Consider the following 18,372-nt stretch of genomic DNA (forward strand, 5'->3'; position numbering starts at 1 on the left):
CTAAAGACATTTAAAAATAGGATAAAGTCTCATTTTTATGCTGGGAAAGAGATAGGAAGTAATTTTGTGAAAATTAGTGACTAGGCTGATTATTACTTTATTTTTTGTTTATGTCGTATGGTGGTCCAATGGGAATGGCTCCCATTGTGGTCCCTAGTTGGGGGAACTGGTTGGGAAGCCTTAGGAGGTGTGGCTTTGTTGGAGAAGGTATGTTGCTGGGGGCAGGCTCTGAGGTTTCAAAAGCCCATGCTGGTCACAGTTACTTCTCTCTGTCTTGTGGTTAGTTATGTCTTAAGATGTGAGCTCTCAGCTGTCGGGCTTCCACCATGCTTCCCACCAAGATGGTCACAGGCATAAGTTCAAAATAAACTCTTCTATAAATGGCTTTGGTCATGGTGTCTTATCACAGTAATAGAAAAGCTACAAAGACACCAAGAGAAAGGAACGCACTTTGAATTTAAAATTTCTCTTTTAAAATACTAGAAAGGTTTATGTGTTTCTCATAAATGTTAAAATCTCTCAATAAAATCCAGTATCTTGAAATGTGGGAGGGAAGGTTCTGCCTTATCTGGAATATGCTCTTAACATCTCCAGTTTTAGAATTTGACTTGGCATGTGATTACAATAAAATTCTCTCACCATTGTTCTCTCACTGCCTAGTAATATTGCTTTCAGCTAGTATATTTTTGTTCAACTTGTGTATCACTCCATGCATGTTGACATAGTGGTGGCTTTCATCTCTTCTTCACAGTACAAACATTTTGCCACAAACAACTCTTACTGCTCTGGGAGACGAAGTCTGAATGAAACGTAAGCCAATGAATAGGAAGCAGAACTACCCGGAGTATAAATTCAGAATTGATATACAATCAAGAGAAGTTGATGATTAACAGACTTGCCATCTATTTTTTTTTATTATCCAATTAATATTCTGATAGACTGAAATGACAATCCACAATTAAAAAATCTTCAGTAGAAATACTGTTAGAGCTAGATCAAATTTTACTATGCAACTTAGAGAATTACTTCTCTCTGGAAATTAATCCAAATTCTGGAGCCACTCTAATATCAGCAGCATGTACATCCAAATGTGTCAATAATCCCTGCAGAGAAACTCTCATTACATGAAAGGGCACGATCCTTATTTACAAAATTCTTCAAGGGCTTCCCTAGATTATGGGGTATTTTTTTTTTAAAGTAAGTTTCAAATATAGGTCTTTGGAAAACTAGTATTGTATGCTGTGCATAAGAAAAACATCTCAGCAGATGCCAGCCAGTTACATAGAGAATAACACTTGCAGGCTAGCCTTGAACTCGTGATCCTCCTGCCTCCACCTCCTGCAGCAAATCCTCCCTGAATGTGCTACTTCAATCAGCAAGATATAGATTTTATTATTTACCTGTCTGTGTCAGAAAGATTTCCTTCAATTTTCTTTTAAATTACTTAAATGCTTTTGAAAAAGAGTCTCATAGAGCCTAGGCTAGCTTCCAATACTCCCTGTAGCTATGGATAATCTTGAACTTTTGAATTTTTCTCTCTCCACTTTCTGTTGCACTGGGTTTCATGCAAGCTCGGTGTAATTTTAGTTTAATTTACATAAGCTACAGTTACCTGGGAGATAGGCCCCAGGGCTTGCCTGTGGAGAATTTTATGGCTTGAGTGCTATTGGGAGACCCATCCTAATTGTGAAAGAGACCATGCCCTGGGGACATGGGGGGGATCCTGTACCACACAGTGGAGAGAGCAAACTGAACAATAGTATGCACTCTGCCCCTGTTTCCTGACTGAGTAAATACCAACGGCTTGAGGTTCCTGCTGTCTTGACTTCTCCATCATGAAAGGCTGTTTGAACTGTGACCTAAAGTAAGTTTTTTTTCCCTTAAGTTGCTTCGGTCAGAGTACCTTCTCTTAGCAACAGGGAGGAAAACAGGCAAGTGATTTGATGGCACAGCTACCAACTCAAGTCCACTGATGCATTCTGCATTGCATGAAACTCTTAAGGAGAACAAAACTGAGATAAACCCCAAAGAATGGCATGGACATTTCAAAAACACAAATTTTCTCAGACAACTTATTTACTGGTTCTTCCTTCTTAGAGATTTTTTTCCAGCAGCAAGAACAATGTCATACACATTGAAGAGCAGATAGAGGTATACTCTCCAATGGAAAATAGCATTCCTGAGAAAGTTAGTCATTTGTTGCTACACTAAAGTAATTACTGTAGCAGAGACTGGCTCATTTATCATTTCCTGTTGTCTTTGCTATTTTCTCAAGTTGTCTTTTTAAACAAATACCCTCATTGTCCTTGCTGCAAAACCAATAACTTTATTTCACTAGGTAAGACTCAGCAGTGTTTGCTCCTTATTTCAATGAGGATCTGTCTCTGGGAACCACCTAACAGAATTGCACATTGGTGTCCTTCCTTGAGGAGTTGGCACAGGGCAGTTGAGCAGTAACCAGCCATGTTAGAGACACAGTTTCAAGGTCCCTTCTCTTCTACCACAGAAGTTTCCATGAAACACAGTCAGACATTCTGTTCCATGAACATCACAACAACTTCAATTTTTAAAGGATTTCTGTTGAATGCTTCAATAGCATTCAGCTAGCAGTATTTAAATCTATTTCTATGAACCAACTCTTACAAAAACTTATAATGAGAAGAAGCCTGGATAATAAAAGGAAGCTTTGAAAGGGTGGCTACTGCCTCCTCAAAGAACATCATTAAAAAAAAAATCTTTAACACAGGCAATGTTTGGTTCAGTGATTTAGTTTGAGATTGTATAAAACATCTAATGTGAGCAAAAATATGTCATAGCTTTGAACAGGAGCAAAACAGAGCCCCATGTTATGAGAACCCTTACTGAATAGATAGGAGATCCAATTAGGCAGATTAGGCTCCCCAGCTGCCTGATCCCCAAAAGTATAATTTCCTTTTCAGGGGATGAGACTTTTTCATTTTTGTAAGTTTCAAAAGAGACAGATCCCCATTTTTTAAAGAAACTTTTAACAATTCTAGTACGACTCAACTCTTATTTTTAAAACAAATTTTATATATTTGAAACAGAGAGATGAAAAGAACCTTGATAGACCAATGGTTTTGCTGGCTGATTGCGTCTCCTTCTGGGAAGCGGAATGGGAAATATCACCAGATTTCTCACAGTTCCTAGCTGTAAAACGCAGTGTTAAGCCTTAGAACGACCGGCCTTTTGAAACCAAGTCAATAGTTTATATTCTGCTATGCCAAGCTCTTTCCCCTATAAAATTCGCTCTGTAAGTCATTTGCTCTAAAATTCAAATGAAATTAAGAAATAAATATAATTATCCACATCATTGGAGAATAGTCTCTTGGAGAGTCCAAAACAACAGACAGTGCATATAATTTGTAGTTTGTTTTGGAATGAATTGAGTGAGTCTATTTCACTGATATGTTTACTGATGATGATGATGATGATGGTAGTCCTGATTGTAATGGAGATAATAGTTTCCTAAGACAATATTACAATTAGCTTTTTTCTTGAGCATTTATCAATTCGTGGAGGAGGTAAGGAGCTGAGAAGTGTTTAATGTTGCAGAAAAAACAGTTTCAGTCCCAGAATACAATTCTTTTATTTCACATTCATGGGTAAGAGTCAATGGTTTTCTAGCATTGTTGATGGGATGCCTTGATAACTATTGATGGTTCTTTCTCTAGAAGAGAAGTGACAACTTATTTTCAGTACCTTGTTAATAAGTTTCTATACCTGTTGGTTGCCCTCATGTCTCCACAGATATAGTTCATTAAAAGTAACCAATATCAAGCAAACATGTGCAATAGTGTGGAATGTGTATGGGGGCAGGGGTGTGGGGACACGAGTAGAATTTGTCCAAAGGTTACTTCAGTTCATTTGGATTTCCTTGGGCTCTTTAGTTAAACCTGGAATGAACCCAGTGGTACTAGACTATAGAATAGATGCAGTGCACAGGGATGGTCAAGCTGCCGCCATGAACCTGGAAGGGCACTCCCCGACAAAGCACAAAGTACTTGCTGCTGGTTTAAACTGATAGTGTGATCTTTCTGGAGTATTTCACGTCTGGAGAAGAAAATGAAGATTATTATCAGTCTTCACTTAAGTGGAATGTTCCTCACATATGATACATAGCTTTGGACTTCTGAAAATGTAATTTTTAAGAAAAGTATAACAGTAGGGGATTTTTAATAATTTGCCTATGAAATGTTTCTAGAAATGTTTTGTAACTCCATCAGATATTAATGATGCAGTAAGAGCCCTGTGCAGAGTCCCTCGTCTCAGTATTTGTGGGATAATATTTGACATTCTTTTCTATGTTTTAAGTGACAAAGTAGTAGGAAGTTCATGTTCACAGATGAAGATTGTGTTAACAAAAATGCTAAGGATTGTTTTACAAAACCCCCAAGTATTAACTTTCTTTCTAAGCCTACTCACTTTCCTTTGTTAATAGTCAAATTCTTTTGGTTTGTTAGTTTTATAAATAACAATTTTAGTAGTAGCTTTGTGTAAAACGTTTGGAGGTCTCATAATGCCGAAGGACCTGTCCTCTGTACAGCTTGAGTTCTACAATGAGCAGTTTTCTTGGAGATGGTGAGTAGATGCTTCTAGAGACCCCCAGGATTGCTCCATGTTTGTCTAGGAGAGTAAGTTTCCTGGATGAGGCCTAGCATAAACCCACACAGAGGAAGGTCACAGACTGTCAAAAGTTCTGACAGGAGGGAGGGGTTCCAGCCTTGGGCATGGTCTATTTACACTGATTTGAAGGCAGAGTTCCTATTGTCTAGATGCTTGTACCAGACTTCTTAGCTTCAGGCCTTGAACAGCTACAGACTCATGAGACAAATGAGAGAGTAGCCTCACTTCCACTGGGACTTCCATATCATCTATATAATTAGTTAGCTGAGGGATGCCCTCTAGGTGACCGCAAATCAGTGCAGAGACATTAAAAGTTTGGCTAATGTGAGTTAACTCTTAGTGAGTTCAGGGTTTACATTTTGGAGTCTGCAAGTCTGATAGCCCTGCCTGCCTTTCAAAAAGGTAGTTGCAATCCTGCCCCAGTTACCAATCTCCAAGAACATTGCGTACTGTCCTCTTAGTTCAGTGTTTCACAAGGCCTGTCATTCTGCTCCCCAGCTCTGCACCCCAGGGCTCAGAGATAGTGTTATAGACAACTTAGTCCTCCCTACAGTTTATAGGTAATTTCATCATCCTTTTCTCCAATTCAGTGCTGTTTCCCCACATTTTCTATGCCTGGTATTTACCTCCTCTTGATCATATTTGATTTCAAACTTAGTATGTGTACCGGTTGTGTATGTGTGTGTGTTTACATGAACAAGTGGTATAAACAAGCTATCTCCATGACACAGTATTTGAAGCCATTGGTTCTATGAGAGATTTAGTTTTGCATGTATTTAAAAACACCTTGGAGTGGTTATGTTTGCATATGGTTGAAACACCAAGCTATGAGGGATGTATTTCTAATGCTCTGATTGAGGTGGGCACCCATGTTGGGGTCTAGTCAACACATTCAGGAAAGATTCAGGGTGCTCTCAGCATGTTTTTAAACAGTGTGAATTTTATGGAAAACAATTGTCTTAAACTTTTTCAAGGCATTGGTATGTGTCTATTGTTCCAGGTCCATACATTTAATTTTCACTTGTACTGTTCCTCCTAGCATGATAAGTGACAGAGCAGGAATGGAGGTGCTGAGGGTGAATCTGGGAGGACCACTGACAATGGGAGGACATTTGAGTTCAGGGATGTCTTTCTGCTTTGTTGCCAGTGCTAGATAGGGCTGTCTTTTCTTCATGATCATCTTGCTGAAAACATTTATTTCTACTTAAGGATGTCTGCACATGTGCTAGTCCTCACATGTGAGCACTGACATATCTTTGTGAACAATGTTTTACATCAACAGGAATATGCTATATTCTATATACTATGTTCTTGTAATTTTTTCTTGGTCACACATTCCATGTGTTTTTTTTATATTAATAAATGCACAGGTCTTTTAAACACATACCTTGAATTATAAACAACTAAGTTTTACAGTAAAATTGACATCATAATTTTCATTTCTGTCATGTTTATATCATCTTAAAAATTGTTATATACATCTAAGGTCATAATGATCATGTTAAGTTATTGAAGTATACAAAAAAAAACCCCAAAATGGCTGTGTGAAATTTAAATATATTATTGTACTGACAGTGTAGACGTAAGTGATTGAGAAATACTATTTTAATACTTGTTAGTTGAAAAGTTGGCCAACGGCTTTTGCAATGGTTGTTGAATGACTTGACCAGGAATGTTATGCAAACCTACTGTGCTTAAGTTCATAGAGGGTGAATGTGCACTTAAACCTCAGACACAGGCCATACTATGTAAAACAGACCATAAAAAAATCAATTCATTTTCACTTTCATACTGAAACAAAACACTAAGACTAACTATCTCATTAGTCTCTGGTTAGCAGCTTATGTAATGTCTTTCAACTCAAAATTCCTGTGTTTGGAGTTTGGGCATGATGGAAACATATCATTTCCACCATTTCCGTTGCACAGACAATCAGAATCAGAAAAGTCAGAGTCAGCTCAAGCTTAACAGCCGAGCACAACACAACCAATGCACAAACTCAGTTCTCTTTGATTTTGCAGCGAACACTGGCAACACAGCCGCCCTACATTCATGGAAGAGAAAGGTCGATGGAGAGGTAACGCCTTCAGGTGGGAAAACTGATTCAGAAATGGGCATTGCACCCAGGGAAAGCGCACGTAAATGGTGCCCATAAATAGTGCAGAATGCATTTACGAACTGGGGCATAAACACAGTTTCCCAGAGTGTCTCTTAGGACCCAAGGCAACTTTTCAGTCCAAGTTTTCATCTGTATTGCAAATACTGCTTCTTTATCTATAGCCATGAACATAACATAAGATTACAGGTGACTGGTTACATGATTTTCGGGAGGAAATAACCAAAGCATAGAGCTCAAGAAAGCAGGGAAATTGTGAGTTAGAGTCCATAGGCTTTTAGAGAGTTGCAGCAGCCCTATTCTAACTCCTAGAGGGGAACATACTTGAATTGAGACACTCTTTTCCCCCTCAGAAATCCTGACATCTAACTTCATTTTTCGAGCTTAAATATTCCAGGATAGTCTAGTGGCACTGTAATAACCTGGACAAATGTTTTTATTTGTTTTGGTGCTGATACCAATATTTGTGCTACAAGCTGCTGCCTGCATTTTCTGCTATTTATTTCCTACAGATCAGATTATTGGCCCAGATATAACATGTTTTCCAGCGAAGTGCCTCTTGTGTTCATGAACAAATGGAAAAAAGCTTCCATTTTAAATGTAGATTTTTGTCACGTGACTGAATTAATTCATGTTACAAATACGATATGAAACCACTTGATATTCCTGACTGTGTACCTAGAGTAGAGAAGCCATGAAGGCAAATATTTAACAAATCAAGTAACTGCCCCATTTGCACAGGTAGGTGGACAAAATTAAAGCACTGTGGCCAGTTCCAGGCCAGTCATTTATAGCTTTTTGAGCCTCCTGGGTATTACTTCTAGCGTGTGTAACCTTGCTTTATGGGCTGACATTAAAACAAATGGGGTAATGTGAATGAATCTTTGTAAACTCCAAATTATCGCAGAGAAGCTGGGAATTTTTCTTCAATTAATGGGAGATTTACTGGTAGCACTACTCAGGATTCTCTGCTGTGCAAAGAAACACGAAACAATAGAAGAGTTGAATGTGTATGTGACTCTGTGTGTGTGTGTGTGTGTGTGTGTGTGTGTGTATGCACATGTGCATATCCGTTTGTGCCTATGCATGTATATTTATGTGTGCATACATATTAGTGTGTGCAGGCATGTGGAGGTCGAAGGACAACCTCTCCTGTGGTTCCTCAGCTGCTGGCCACCTTGTCCTTTAGAGACAGGGTCTCTTTCTGGGCTCAGCAAGTAGGCTAGGCTGGTTGCTTGGTCAGTGAGCCTTAGGAATCCTTCCATCTGTGCTTCCCCAGAGCTGAGATTACTACTGTACATCTACTCTTGTCTATACAGTTTCTGAGGATCAACCACAGGTCTTCAAATTTGCAATGCGAACACTTTACTGACCGAGTCTTCGTCCCAGCTTGGGGGGGGGGTGCAGAGATTTTAAATTCAAACGAAATAGCACTTAGGGATGGTAAGGGTGTATGGAGAGGTTTTAAAGTACTTCAGATGATTTCACAGCAGCCTCAACAGCACAGCAAAACATTCTTGAAATTGAAGCTCTCAAAGGGTTAAGTTCAGGGTGTAGTGTCCATTCCCCAGCTCCAGAGTTTTAGGCAGTTAAACTTTTCTGGGGCCCCTTGCTGCTCACACTTGCTGGCTTCTGCAATTAGCAGTGCTGTCTTGAACCTCAGCTCTGCCATGCAATCTCTTTCACTTACTCTCTTTGAACTTCCATTTCTCACCTGTCAGGTGCTTCTAATGCCTCTTCACATTTCTGTTGTGAAGACTGAAGAAGGAGACAACATGTGCGGAAAGGCTTTGTAAACTGCGATGGCTTCCACAAAGAACAAGTTATTTGGCAATTCACTTAGACTACGTTGATACCCTTTTAGGTTGTCAGTTTCTTCTTTGTGGGGAAAATGGGTTGACGGGATACTAATAGGATAGAGAGGATTTGGTTTGTAAGTCTGGATTCTTTCTTCCACATTTCAGACTTGTGCATAATATCTCAATTAATGTTTAAAGAGAAGCACAACTCTAAAAGAAATGTTTCCTCAAACTTAAGACTTCCTGAAGTGACAAGAGACGGTGAATTACCACAAAGCAATGCTCAGGGAGATAGGTAGACTATTTGGTACTAGACCCAGAGGAGAAAGGCCCTGGCTTCTCTGAAGGCACAGAGAGACTGGGACTTTTCTTTCTCATTGACCAACATGAACACCAGGGGGACTTTCTCCAGCCACATACACACTGTCACTGAGCACTGTCTGTCCAACCCAGGTTCTGTCTGTCCTGTTACACGGGTCTTTATCCTGCTCACGCAGGGTTAATAAGCTAGACTTGCTTTCCTTACAGATTCTCCTACCACTTTCCTGTGATATTAATCCCTCCCAATTTTGGAATATTCATGAATGGAACTCATTACTTCAGTCAGTTTCAAACACTGTGTCATTGAGATAGACGTATCTTACTTTTTGTGCTCTAGAATTTTATAAAAAAATTATTCAAAAATCCTCAGCTATACAGAAAGCTTTTTGGGATATTTTATAAATATCATGGTTGAAGCTTCTATTCATTTATGTTTCCCAGTTATGGTTCGTAAAAAGATCTGTGCTAAATATTTCACATATAATTTAGCAAAGTTAACTTTCTCTTTGGTCTCTGAAATTATTTTTATTCATTTTTTTCAGACAATGAAGACCCAGGTTCCTTTCACAGAGACTGGGGCTTCTGTGCTGCCTTCTGTAGAGCCTGGGACAGCATTGCTGCATAGCAGAACTTTCCAGATATTTGTGAAATAAACCGACTCAACCATAATTTCTTCCTTATACTTGTTGCAAAGAAGCTTAGGGCTAAGTGCTTTAACTGTAATCGTCATGCTCAGGAGATTTTTCTTTCCCCTAACAGTTTAGCTCTCCATGTTGTCAATCTCTGTTTAAAGACCCTCATTGACTGTAGTTTAATTATAAAAACACCACAAATCCTTTTTGGAAACTGATATAGGTAGGATACCACAAAATAAAATACATTTTATTTTTTAGATGATAAAAACTAAAGTAGTTGAAATTTATGGTTTTTTTTTTGAACATTTAACAAGCTATAAAATTAAGTACATTTTCACTGGGAAAAAAAATATGTGTCTATGTTTTCCAAGGCTTGATGAGCCTCTCAGCCAGACAGGAACCCATCAGGAGACACATATATAGATACACATTGGACACAGAGAAGCACAGTTTTAAAATGTACTTTCCTTTTAGTGCAAGACTTGGTGAGGGTACACACACACACACACACACACACACACACTCACACAGTGTGCCGTCTTATCTACGTGTCCACAAGGGAAGATTATTATTATCATATTATCATATGGTAAAGCCAGGAAGTCCTACCTTTGTGATTTAGAAAACCCGTGGGTTAGAGGTCTTTCTGTAGTGAAAAAAAGAGACCTAAGTCTAAGCTTGTGGACTGGTATCAGTTGGTCTGTTCTGTTTCTATGGCAGGAACTTATCACTGGGCCTGGCAAACAGAGAGGCAAAGCCTTTGAATCAAGAGTCAGAAAATACCTCGGGTTTCATTAAAAGAGAGAGGACAGGAAGGTGATTCCAGACAGCTTGAAATACGATGAATTTTTTTTTTTTAAATACGATGGAAATTTTTCTTTCAGTTTTCTGGTGTGGGCTACACTTTTGTGCCTATGAGGATCATAGATTCCTGTCTCTGTACAAGGTAGACACGTTCTAGCTTCCTGCATATGTTATTTTTGTTTCACATAGTTTTCTTTTATTTATTTATTTTTAAATTAAAGTTGTAATCCAGCCTCTGTTGGTCCTGGCTGAAGCCTTTCTTTTAGATGTTATTACAAAGGAGGTTTAATAAATTTATTTTAATATTCAGACTTTCTTTAAAGAAGACAGCCACTATTTAGTTAGAAACAAGTAGTACCAGTTTTTAAAGTAGGCTCAAAAATGAAAGGGGAGGGCATGGTAAAAGTTCCTAAGCTTACAGTACTCATGCTACATCTGGAAAAGTGTGAGTTACAACTGCTATTTCCTTCCAGTGGGAGCGTCCGTGGACATTTGTTTAACAAGGGAAGTTGCTGTGACATCAAATTAATTGTGAGCACAGGGCAGATTTCTAGGGATGTGAGTCATACAGTTCCTGTTTACCCTCCTTGGAGAGTTTATAACATGTGAAATATAAATTATCCGGACAATAACATATTGATTTTTCATTTGATTCTTTTAGATCTTCATGTCTATGTTCCAAACTTGGGAAAATGAAAAATCCTACTGGGTGCTAGGAAATGTTGAGAAACACAATTATTTCAATATTTTCTAATGTTATATGTTTCAATAAAACCATGTATAAAAATCATGTGAAGCTGAAGTAACGTCAGGGAGGACTTCATGTATTCAGCCCATGTTTAACTATGAGTTGCAAGTTTCAATGAACATTTTTGCTTCTCTGTTTTATTTGGAATTTACCAAGCATGCAAGTTTAAACATAACTTTAGAAATTGTTGCATTCGTTTCTTTACTTTGTGTGTGCTTAGTGTCTCGGTGTATGCTTGTGCATGCCCAGTATCAGTGTGGAGATGGAAGTTGCAGGAGACATGCAGGAGCTGGTTTGTTCTGCCATCTGATGGGTTCTGGGGACCAAACACTGATCATTAGAGTTAGCAGCAAGTGCTTTTTCCTGATCAGTCTGCCTGTTACCCCTTAATCATGACAATTTTTATCTTACAAGACTTTCTGTTGTCAAACTAGAGAAATCTCTAGGATGCTGAGTGACCTGATTACCTTCACTGGGAAATGTTCTTTTCTATGTCCACCAAGCAGATACAATTAGGATGGAAAACAATCTGTGCAGCTCATGTGTTTAGGTGTGGGGCCATCAGTGGGGGCATGGGAAAACCAGCCCACATCCAGCAGGCAGAGCTACCCTCCCTTCCTCAGCAACTGTCAACAGCTGGACTCACGGGGTCATAATAACAAGAACAAACGATGGATGTGAGGTTGGGAGGATGACAAGGCAGAGGTTACTGGGAGAGCTGGAGGGAAATAATGGTGGTTGATGTGTTCAAAATGTAGTGTTTAAATGCATGAACTTTTCAAAGAAAAGAATGGGGAAAAATATTTTAAAATAAAAAATAAAAAAACAAAGTGAACTAAAAAGAGTGGTAATCAGCATCAGAGGTTAACTGCCTGCAATCAAATCTGAATAAATTCTGCTTAACTGTGCTATACAATGTGAATGGAGATGATGGTGGCAGAACCTGTATTGGTATCTCCTGGTACAGATGAGTGTACACACAGGCATTGCACAGGATGCCAATGAACCTCTGGGGTTCCTCGTTGGGGGAAAAAATCCTCAGGGAAAGACTTGACTCTTATAAGTCCTGTCATGAATGGTTCGAGGATAGTCACAGATGCAACAGTTTTGAAGATTTTTCCATATGAATTAGTTTTTACAGGAAATATAAAGTCATCATTTACAGGAAATATAAATGCATTTAATAGAAGTAGCTTATAATACCATCAAGATAGCTGTTTATAATAAAATATAATATTTTTATTTGGTTCTATTTAAATCTTAAAGCATAAAGAATCATTCTCAGATTTTATATGTCACTATTGTATTTTATTACTTTTAATAATTTTTCTATGGCTCAACATATTGGTAGAGTACAATTTTGGGAGCACTAGTCCTGCAAAATCTTTTACAAAAATGTGCTATTCTTCAAATGATTCTGATTTATATTGTATACTATGAGAGGTTGGAAGTATTTAAGAGATGATTATAGTGCTGTGATTTCAAAAAAGTTTTTTGAGATGTATGATAAAATTTAGTTATGATTTTTGACATTTTATTGGATCTATTATAGGTGGGGGGAAGGAGGGAGGGAAAGAGAGAGAGAGAGAGAGAGAGAGAGAGAGAGAGAGAGAGAGAGAGAGAGAAGAGAAGAGAAGACATAGCCATGAGTTGATGTAACTTTTTCTTTAAGATAATTACATGAGGATTCATGATATTATACTACATGCATTTGTGTGAATTTCACACATTAGAAATTTAAGAAAAGGTAAAATAAAACGACTGTCCATATCCAAGAGCTCTGTATTCATAGATTCAAAAATATATGTGTGAAGCACTTGCATCTTCCAGCATGTGTACAGAGCTTTTAAAATCATCATTCCTTAAGCAATACAATACCACAGATATTTTCATAGACTTTACATTATATTAAGTATTATAAATTATCTAGATCTGATTTAAGACATAGAAGAAGATGCCCATGGGTAGTATGTAAACAGAAGTCCAGTGTAAAAGAGACTATAGTGTCCTTAGACTTTGGTGTTTGTAAAGGGTTGCAACCAGTTCCAGAACCCACTCTCTGACAGAGGATTTTACACAAAACATGCATATTTGTAAAGACTGTATAATGGAAAGAAGGGAGGAAAGCTGGGGAGAAGATCAATTGCTGATGGTAACACTCCCTAAATGAACTGAATACTAGTTGTTCCTCTTAATAAGCATCTGTTAATATCTTCAGTGGTGTTTTGGGAATGGTTATATGCACATATAATAGAACCAAAGTTAATATATTGGATAACTGGCAGTTTCAGGAATTTACAATATGTCAGTCTTATCTAGATGCTTGAAAACATTAAAACAAAATATGCAAAAGTTAAATTCCTCTTATGTCCACATTCTGATACATGCAAGCAATTAAAATATTACCAGGGCTTTTTTCAAGTATAAACATAATGACAATTATCATTAAGTAAAATAAAATAATGAAGTCAGGTGAAAAAATGGTAGTATATATTTTGAATGACAAGAAGCAATTGATTTGGTTTGAGTATTAGTTATAAAATTGGTTACAAGTATTCAGTAGCTAAATGAAACGTTGTGTTTAAAAATCCCTTGAAGCTGGACTTGGTGGCACGTGTCTTTACTCACAGCACTAACGAGGCAGAGGCAGAAGGATCTCTACAAGTTTGAGGCCAGCCTGGTCTACATAGTGGCTTATAAAAGAGCCAGGGTTGCACAGAGAAACCCTGTCTCGAAACAGCAAAAATGAATATGTGAATAAATAAATAAATATTCATTGGATACTTTTATAGAACTCAATTTTATTTTTATAATTTTACCTTAAATTCTCATAAATTATAGTCATCTGATAATATGCTAGTTGCATTCCATCATTTATTTCTCACTGTAGAAGAGTTAAATTAGGTAGCATTTTTATTACTCAAAGTAGGTTCCATAGTTACTAAATAAGATTTATACTTTCACATAAAGCTTATTATAACTTTGCATGTCTGAGAAGCCGCATTCTAGAATCTAAATAAATGAGACATGTTAGTTTCTTTAAAAACTAAATTATTCATGAATTTCAACTCTGCATCTTCATAGTAGCCTTGTGTTAGCTCTTGCAACTCTCTTTATTTCTATCTTGTCAGAGATCAGCAAACTTTCCACTGTTGACTTTTATGAAAATTCAAACAAGAACATTTGCATTTATTACAATAAACTGCCAAACCTTGCATTAATTTCCATTGATGCCCATTAATTTGATAAATGTTTTGTCATTTGTACCATTTACACTGTCAAAACAAGTTAATTATATCTTACTGACATCTTTGACAATTGCTTTAACTATGGCAAAAAAAAAAGTGTGCCTTATTTAGTTCAATAAAAAATTCCTTCTTGCCCACTGAAAGCTTGAACTAAGAAGAAAGAGCAGTGCACGCTCAGGTTAGGAGGAAATAAACAGGAAATAAACAGCAGTACTCAAGGTGTAAACAGTGGTGGACAAGGCTCTCACCAAGGCTCTCATTCTAGTCCTAGGAAACTTTACGTACCTGCATAATCTGTTCTTGCATAATGCCCATCTTCAGATTTAGTGGTTGTAGTTGTGTTATCTATGTTAAAAAAATTAACAATAAAACCCAGTTAACCATTTCCTACATCGATCAAATCTGCTCTTCCAAAGTACCTTCATTTCTTCGTGGTAGTTAAGGTTTGTTGTCTTCCTCAACAGCAGCAACAACAACAACAACGACAACAACAACAACAATCCCTTTATAGTTTTGAGCACTCTATACAATCAGATTTTCAATGCATTTGTATTAAGTCTATCTGAGTCACACAGCAGTGTTAGCTTTCTGAAGCTTGGGACAGGAAGGTTCAGAGCTATAACTGAGATATAATGATAAAAGAAAATCAAATGCAAGCTCCCTAAGCCATTTTTTCCCTGAATAACAAAAACAGAATGTTCCATCCTGTTTAGCTTTTAAGGATGTACTTAAAATATTTCTATCGAATCAATACATAAAAAGAGCAATTGCTTTTAATTCTAAGATTTCTAATCTATTCAAAAATTCTTCATTAGACTTTTTCTTTAGCCTTTTCCAGGAGAATTTCTGCTGTCTTCTGAATATTGGCTCCTGCGTACATGGCACTGTCACAATACAGCCCCATTACATTGAAAAAGACATGCACTGTTGCTGATGGGCCTTCAAACACCCATAATCAACACAAATTCTACAGCTGACTACACGATCCATTGTGAATCAGAACTGTCTTTCGGAAATGAAATAGGTGCCTGATAACGAGTTATCCTTTTCTTTTCATTTCTGCACAGTGACTAAAAACATTTTTTGAAATGAAATTTTGCTATGAACATTACCTTGACATCGACCCAGAGACATGACTTCAATTTTCTCCTGTTTCTGACATGACGCTTCTTTGATTTGACATGCATTATCATAAGATTTCCCATCAGAAGCACAGAGGGGATTGAAGTTGGTTTGAGAACAGTCTATGTTGCACACACACCTAAAGGAAGAGCAAAATAATACATGGAATGTCAATAGTGATGTCACCACACTGTGGCTGAAATACAAATGGGAGAAGTGGCTAGCTGGGCAAAATGCAGAAGAATCAAATTGTGCTTTTCCAGAGAAGGTCTGCCAGCTTTCTGAGATGAAATGCAACACAGACCTAGTAGTAAATAATCCAGAGGACCCAGCAATGAATCAAAAATAAACGTGCATAAACACCGCAAGGATGTTTGAAGAATACAAATAGGCTACTGTGGCAGAATGGCTTCAGATGTACTTTCTTCATTGGATGGCTAAACGGGGAGAGCTTGAGAAAAATTTCCCAGGGGCTAGTAGAACAGAACACAATCAAATACGCTATTTGGAATGCCATCAGAAGAGGTATCTCTCCAGCACAAAGGAGAGTGTGTATGAGGAGCAGTAGATGGGAACCTTCAGTGGTCTTTAACCTTTCGGAGTGCCACAGATACCCTTCCAGAGTGAAGCGAAAGGTGTAGCCAGCTGCTCAGAAATGCTCACATCCTATAAACAGCATTTACATGAAATCCCGAGGGGTTCTCAGGTTTCTTTCTGCACATTCCAAGGTTCCTTTCCATGGTACACAGCGTCTATTTTGAGCTCTTATTTTACACAATAAAGTGACAAATTCAAATTGGTTGCCACTTATGGCTTTAACTTTTTTTTTTCCTATAGGCTAAAGAAACATCTGGTGAATTAAAGAGAATTAGATCATCTAGAACACAATTAAACACTGTAAACCAAACTTTCTAAAATTATTTTTCAATTTTCTCTTAATTGTCTGTTTTATAATTTACTTTGTTATCTGGGATGTTATATTTTGGTTAAGAGCACTTGCAGCTCTTGCAGAGGAATGAGCACCCACATGGTGGCTCACAAACATGGGTATCTGCAGCTTTAAGGAACTTGACACCCTCTTCTGGGCTCAGGAGGTGCTGTATGCATATAGATGCATATATATACATTCAGAGAAACACTTATACACATTAAAATAATAAATATAAATAATTAATATATTGCATTTTTGGTGCGTGCAAACTTGTACAGAATTAAAATTTTAAGTATTTTATTCATATTTGTATTCATTCCTCTATATGTTTTTCTTTATGTTGTGAATCACAATTTTACTCCTGAATTTACTACATGTGTACGTGTGCACACATACACACATAAACATGTACACACACGAGTGATAATAGTAATTACTCATTGCATACTGACAGTTAAATTCATTGTTTCATTTAAACGTTGCAGCAGCCATTACACAGACCACTATATTAGACAATACATAAAATCAAAAAGCTAATAAGGTATAGGACAGGTACACACAGATGTGATATGTGAGGCCTACCTGTTCTCCTTTTATACTGCAACCTGCACATTAGGATTGCCCATAGAACTTTAGAAGCACATACTGAGAAGCAGATTCTTGTGCCCTGTGTAGGCTAAGGTCCTACCTAGAAGCCTAGATTTCTTAATCATTAAGTAGTAACTCTGGAACCTGAAGATTCACTGCCTGAGAATCATGGTTGATCAATGCAATACAGCAAAGGCTCTTTTATACACTAGGTATTTTCAGGATGTAGTCTTGAAATCATCTGTACCTACACCACTGCTAAAATATGGGCAGGAAATGCATTAGTGTGCTTAAAAGTATATTTTTGTGCATGTGGTAGAATTTACCTAGTAGTACCTGATTACCTTTATATTAATCTATTTCAGAAATAATAGTGAGGACAGGTGGCAACAGTCTGAATCCTTAACCTCCCTGCTCTCCCCACCCCTGCCCAGGGTGGCACTCTCTCTCTGCCATCATGGACAGGAGTCCAATGTTGTTGCCTCTTGGTATCTGAGCAACTGAGATCAGGAGCTGCCTGAGACCACAGAGGATGTGTGTTTCTCACAATGGCCCTTAAGGAGTGCCCCCAACTATCAAAGCTTACCCAAAACACTGATCTTAAAAAAAACAGAGTGGTGAGGCCCACTTGCCTCATTGTGTAAAGACAGTTCTTGATATTTTAAAGGTTGTTTAGGTTTGAACTATTGGTCAAAAATTTCCAGTCTTATAAAGTTTTTATGCAAGCAGAAGAACAGACTGAATGGTCCACTGCTTTATCTGCCTATAGAAAGAAATGGCAGTGGAGGTGTTACAGAGAAGCTCAGGAATGAACAGTTTGTAACTGGCCTAAAGTAATTAAAATTTCTGAAATCCATTTAACTATCAAACTGAACGATGAAATGAGAACAGCAAGGGGAAGAGACTAGTTGACTGAGTTGACGCGCCCAGGGTCAGCATTTCCACCGAGCCGCAGCACCTCAGTGACAACTTTTCAGGGCATTTGATAGGATGCTCTCTCCCAGGAGTCAGTCCCCAAGCCCACCCTGTGTGACTCATTTGAGTTTGGGCTGCTCATGCCATTGCTCAGTCCCAGTTTCCTTGGAGATTTGCTTCTTATTACCTCAAATAAATCAGTTTTGGGGAATGGCTATGGAAAAGTACCTATGTCAACATTGCATTATTGCCTCAAAAGGAGGTCAGATTCCCTTAAGTGAAAGTGAGATGTAGTTTTCACTAAATCTCCAGAATCTAAGCTTCATAAAAGCATACACTGGTGTTGGTCCTTTTCCACTCTTCACTACTCTCCATACAACCATATATCAATACACAAGCAGGCACTTAGAAGTTCTATCTCCTTAATCTCAAGACTGACTTAAATTGGAAATCTATGAAGAACTATCCTCCCTCCCTCCCTCCCTCCCTCCCTCCCTCCCT

The 18,372-nt window shown here is 37.9% G+C and overlaps 1 protein-coding gene across 2 annotated transcripts in view; it reads right to left on the reverse strand.

Annotated features, from left to right (window-relative positions):
* Positions 1-18,372, reverse strand: part of Tmeff2 (transmembrane protein with EGF like and two follistatin like domains 2) — a 255,202-nt gene that overhangs the window by 34,382 nt on the left and 202,448 nt on the right. Inside the window, exons 6-8 of one of the 2 annotated variants that reach the window (XM_021157741.2) lie at positions 15,428-15,576; positions 14,601-14,660; positions 3,648-4,071 (exon numbers count right to left, since the gene is read on the reverse strand). In XM_021157741.2, coding sequence (XP_021013400.1) covers positions 4,034-4,071; positions 14,601-14,660; positions 15,428-15,576 — 247 coding nt within the window. In that variant the 3' untranslated portion in view covers positions 3,648-4,033. Of the gene's footprint in view, positions 1-3,647; positions 4,072-14,600; positions 14,661-15,427; positions 15,577-18,372 lie in introns of those variants that run through there. The other variant, XM_021157724.1, reaches the window with a different exon arrangement.

Source organism: Mus caroli, chromosome 1, assembly GCF_900094665.2.
Source record: "Mus caroli chromosome 1, CAROLI_EIJ_v1.1, whole genome shotgun sequence".
In the NCBI taxonomy this organism is placed as follows: Eukaryota; Metazoa; Chordata; class Mammalia; order Rodentia; family Muridae; genus Mus; species Mus caroli.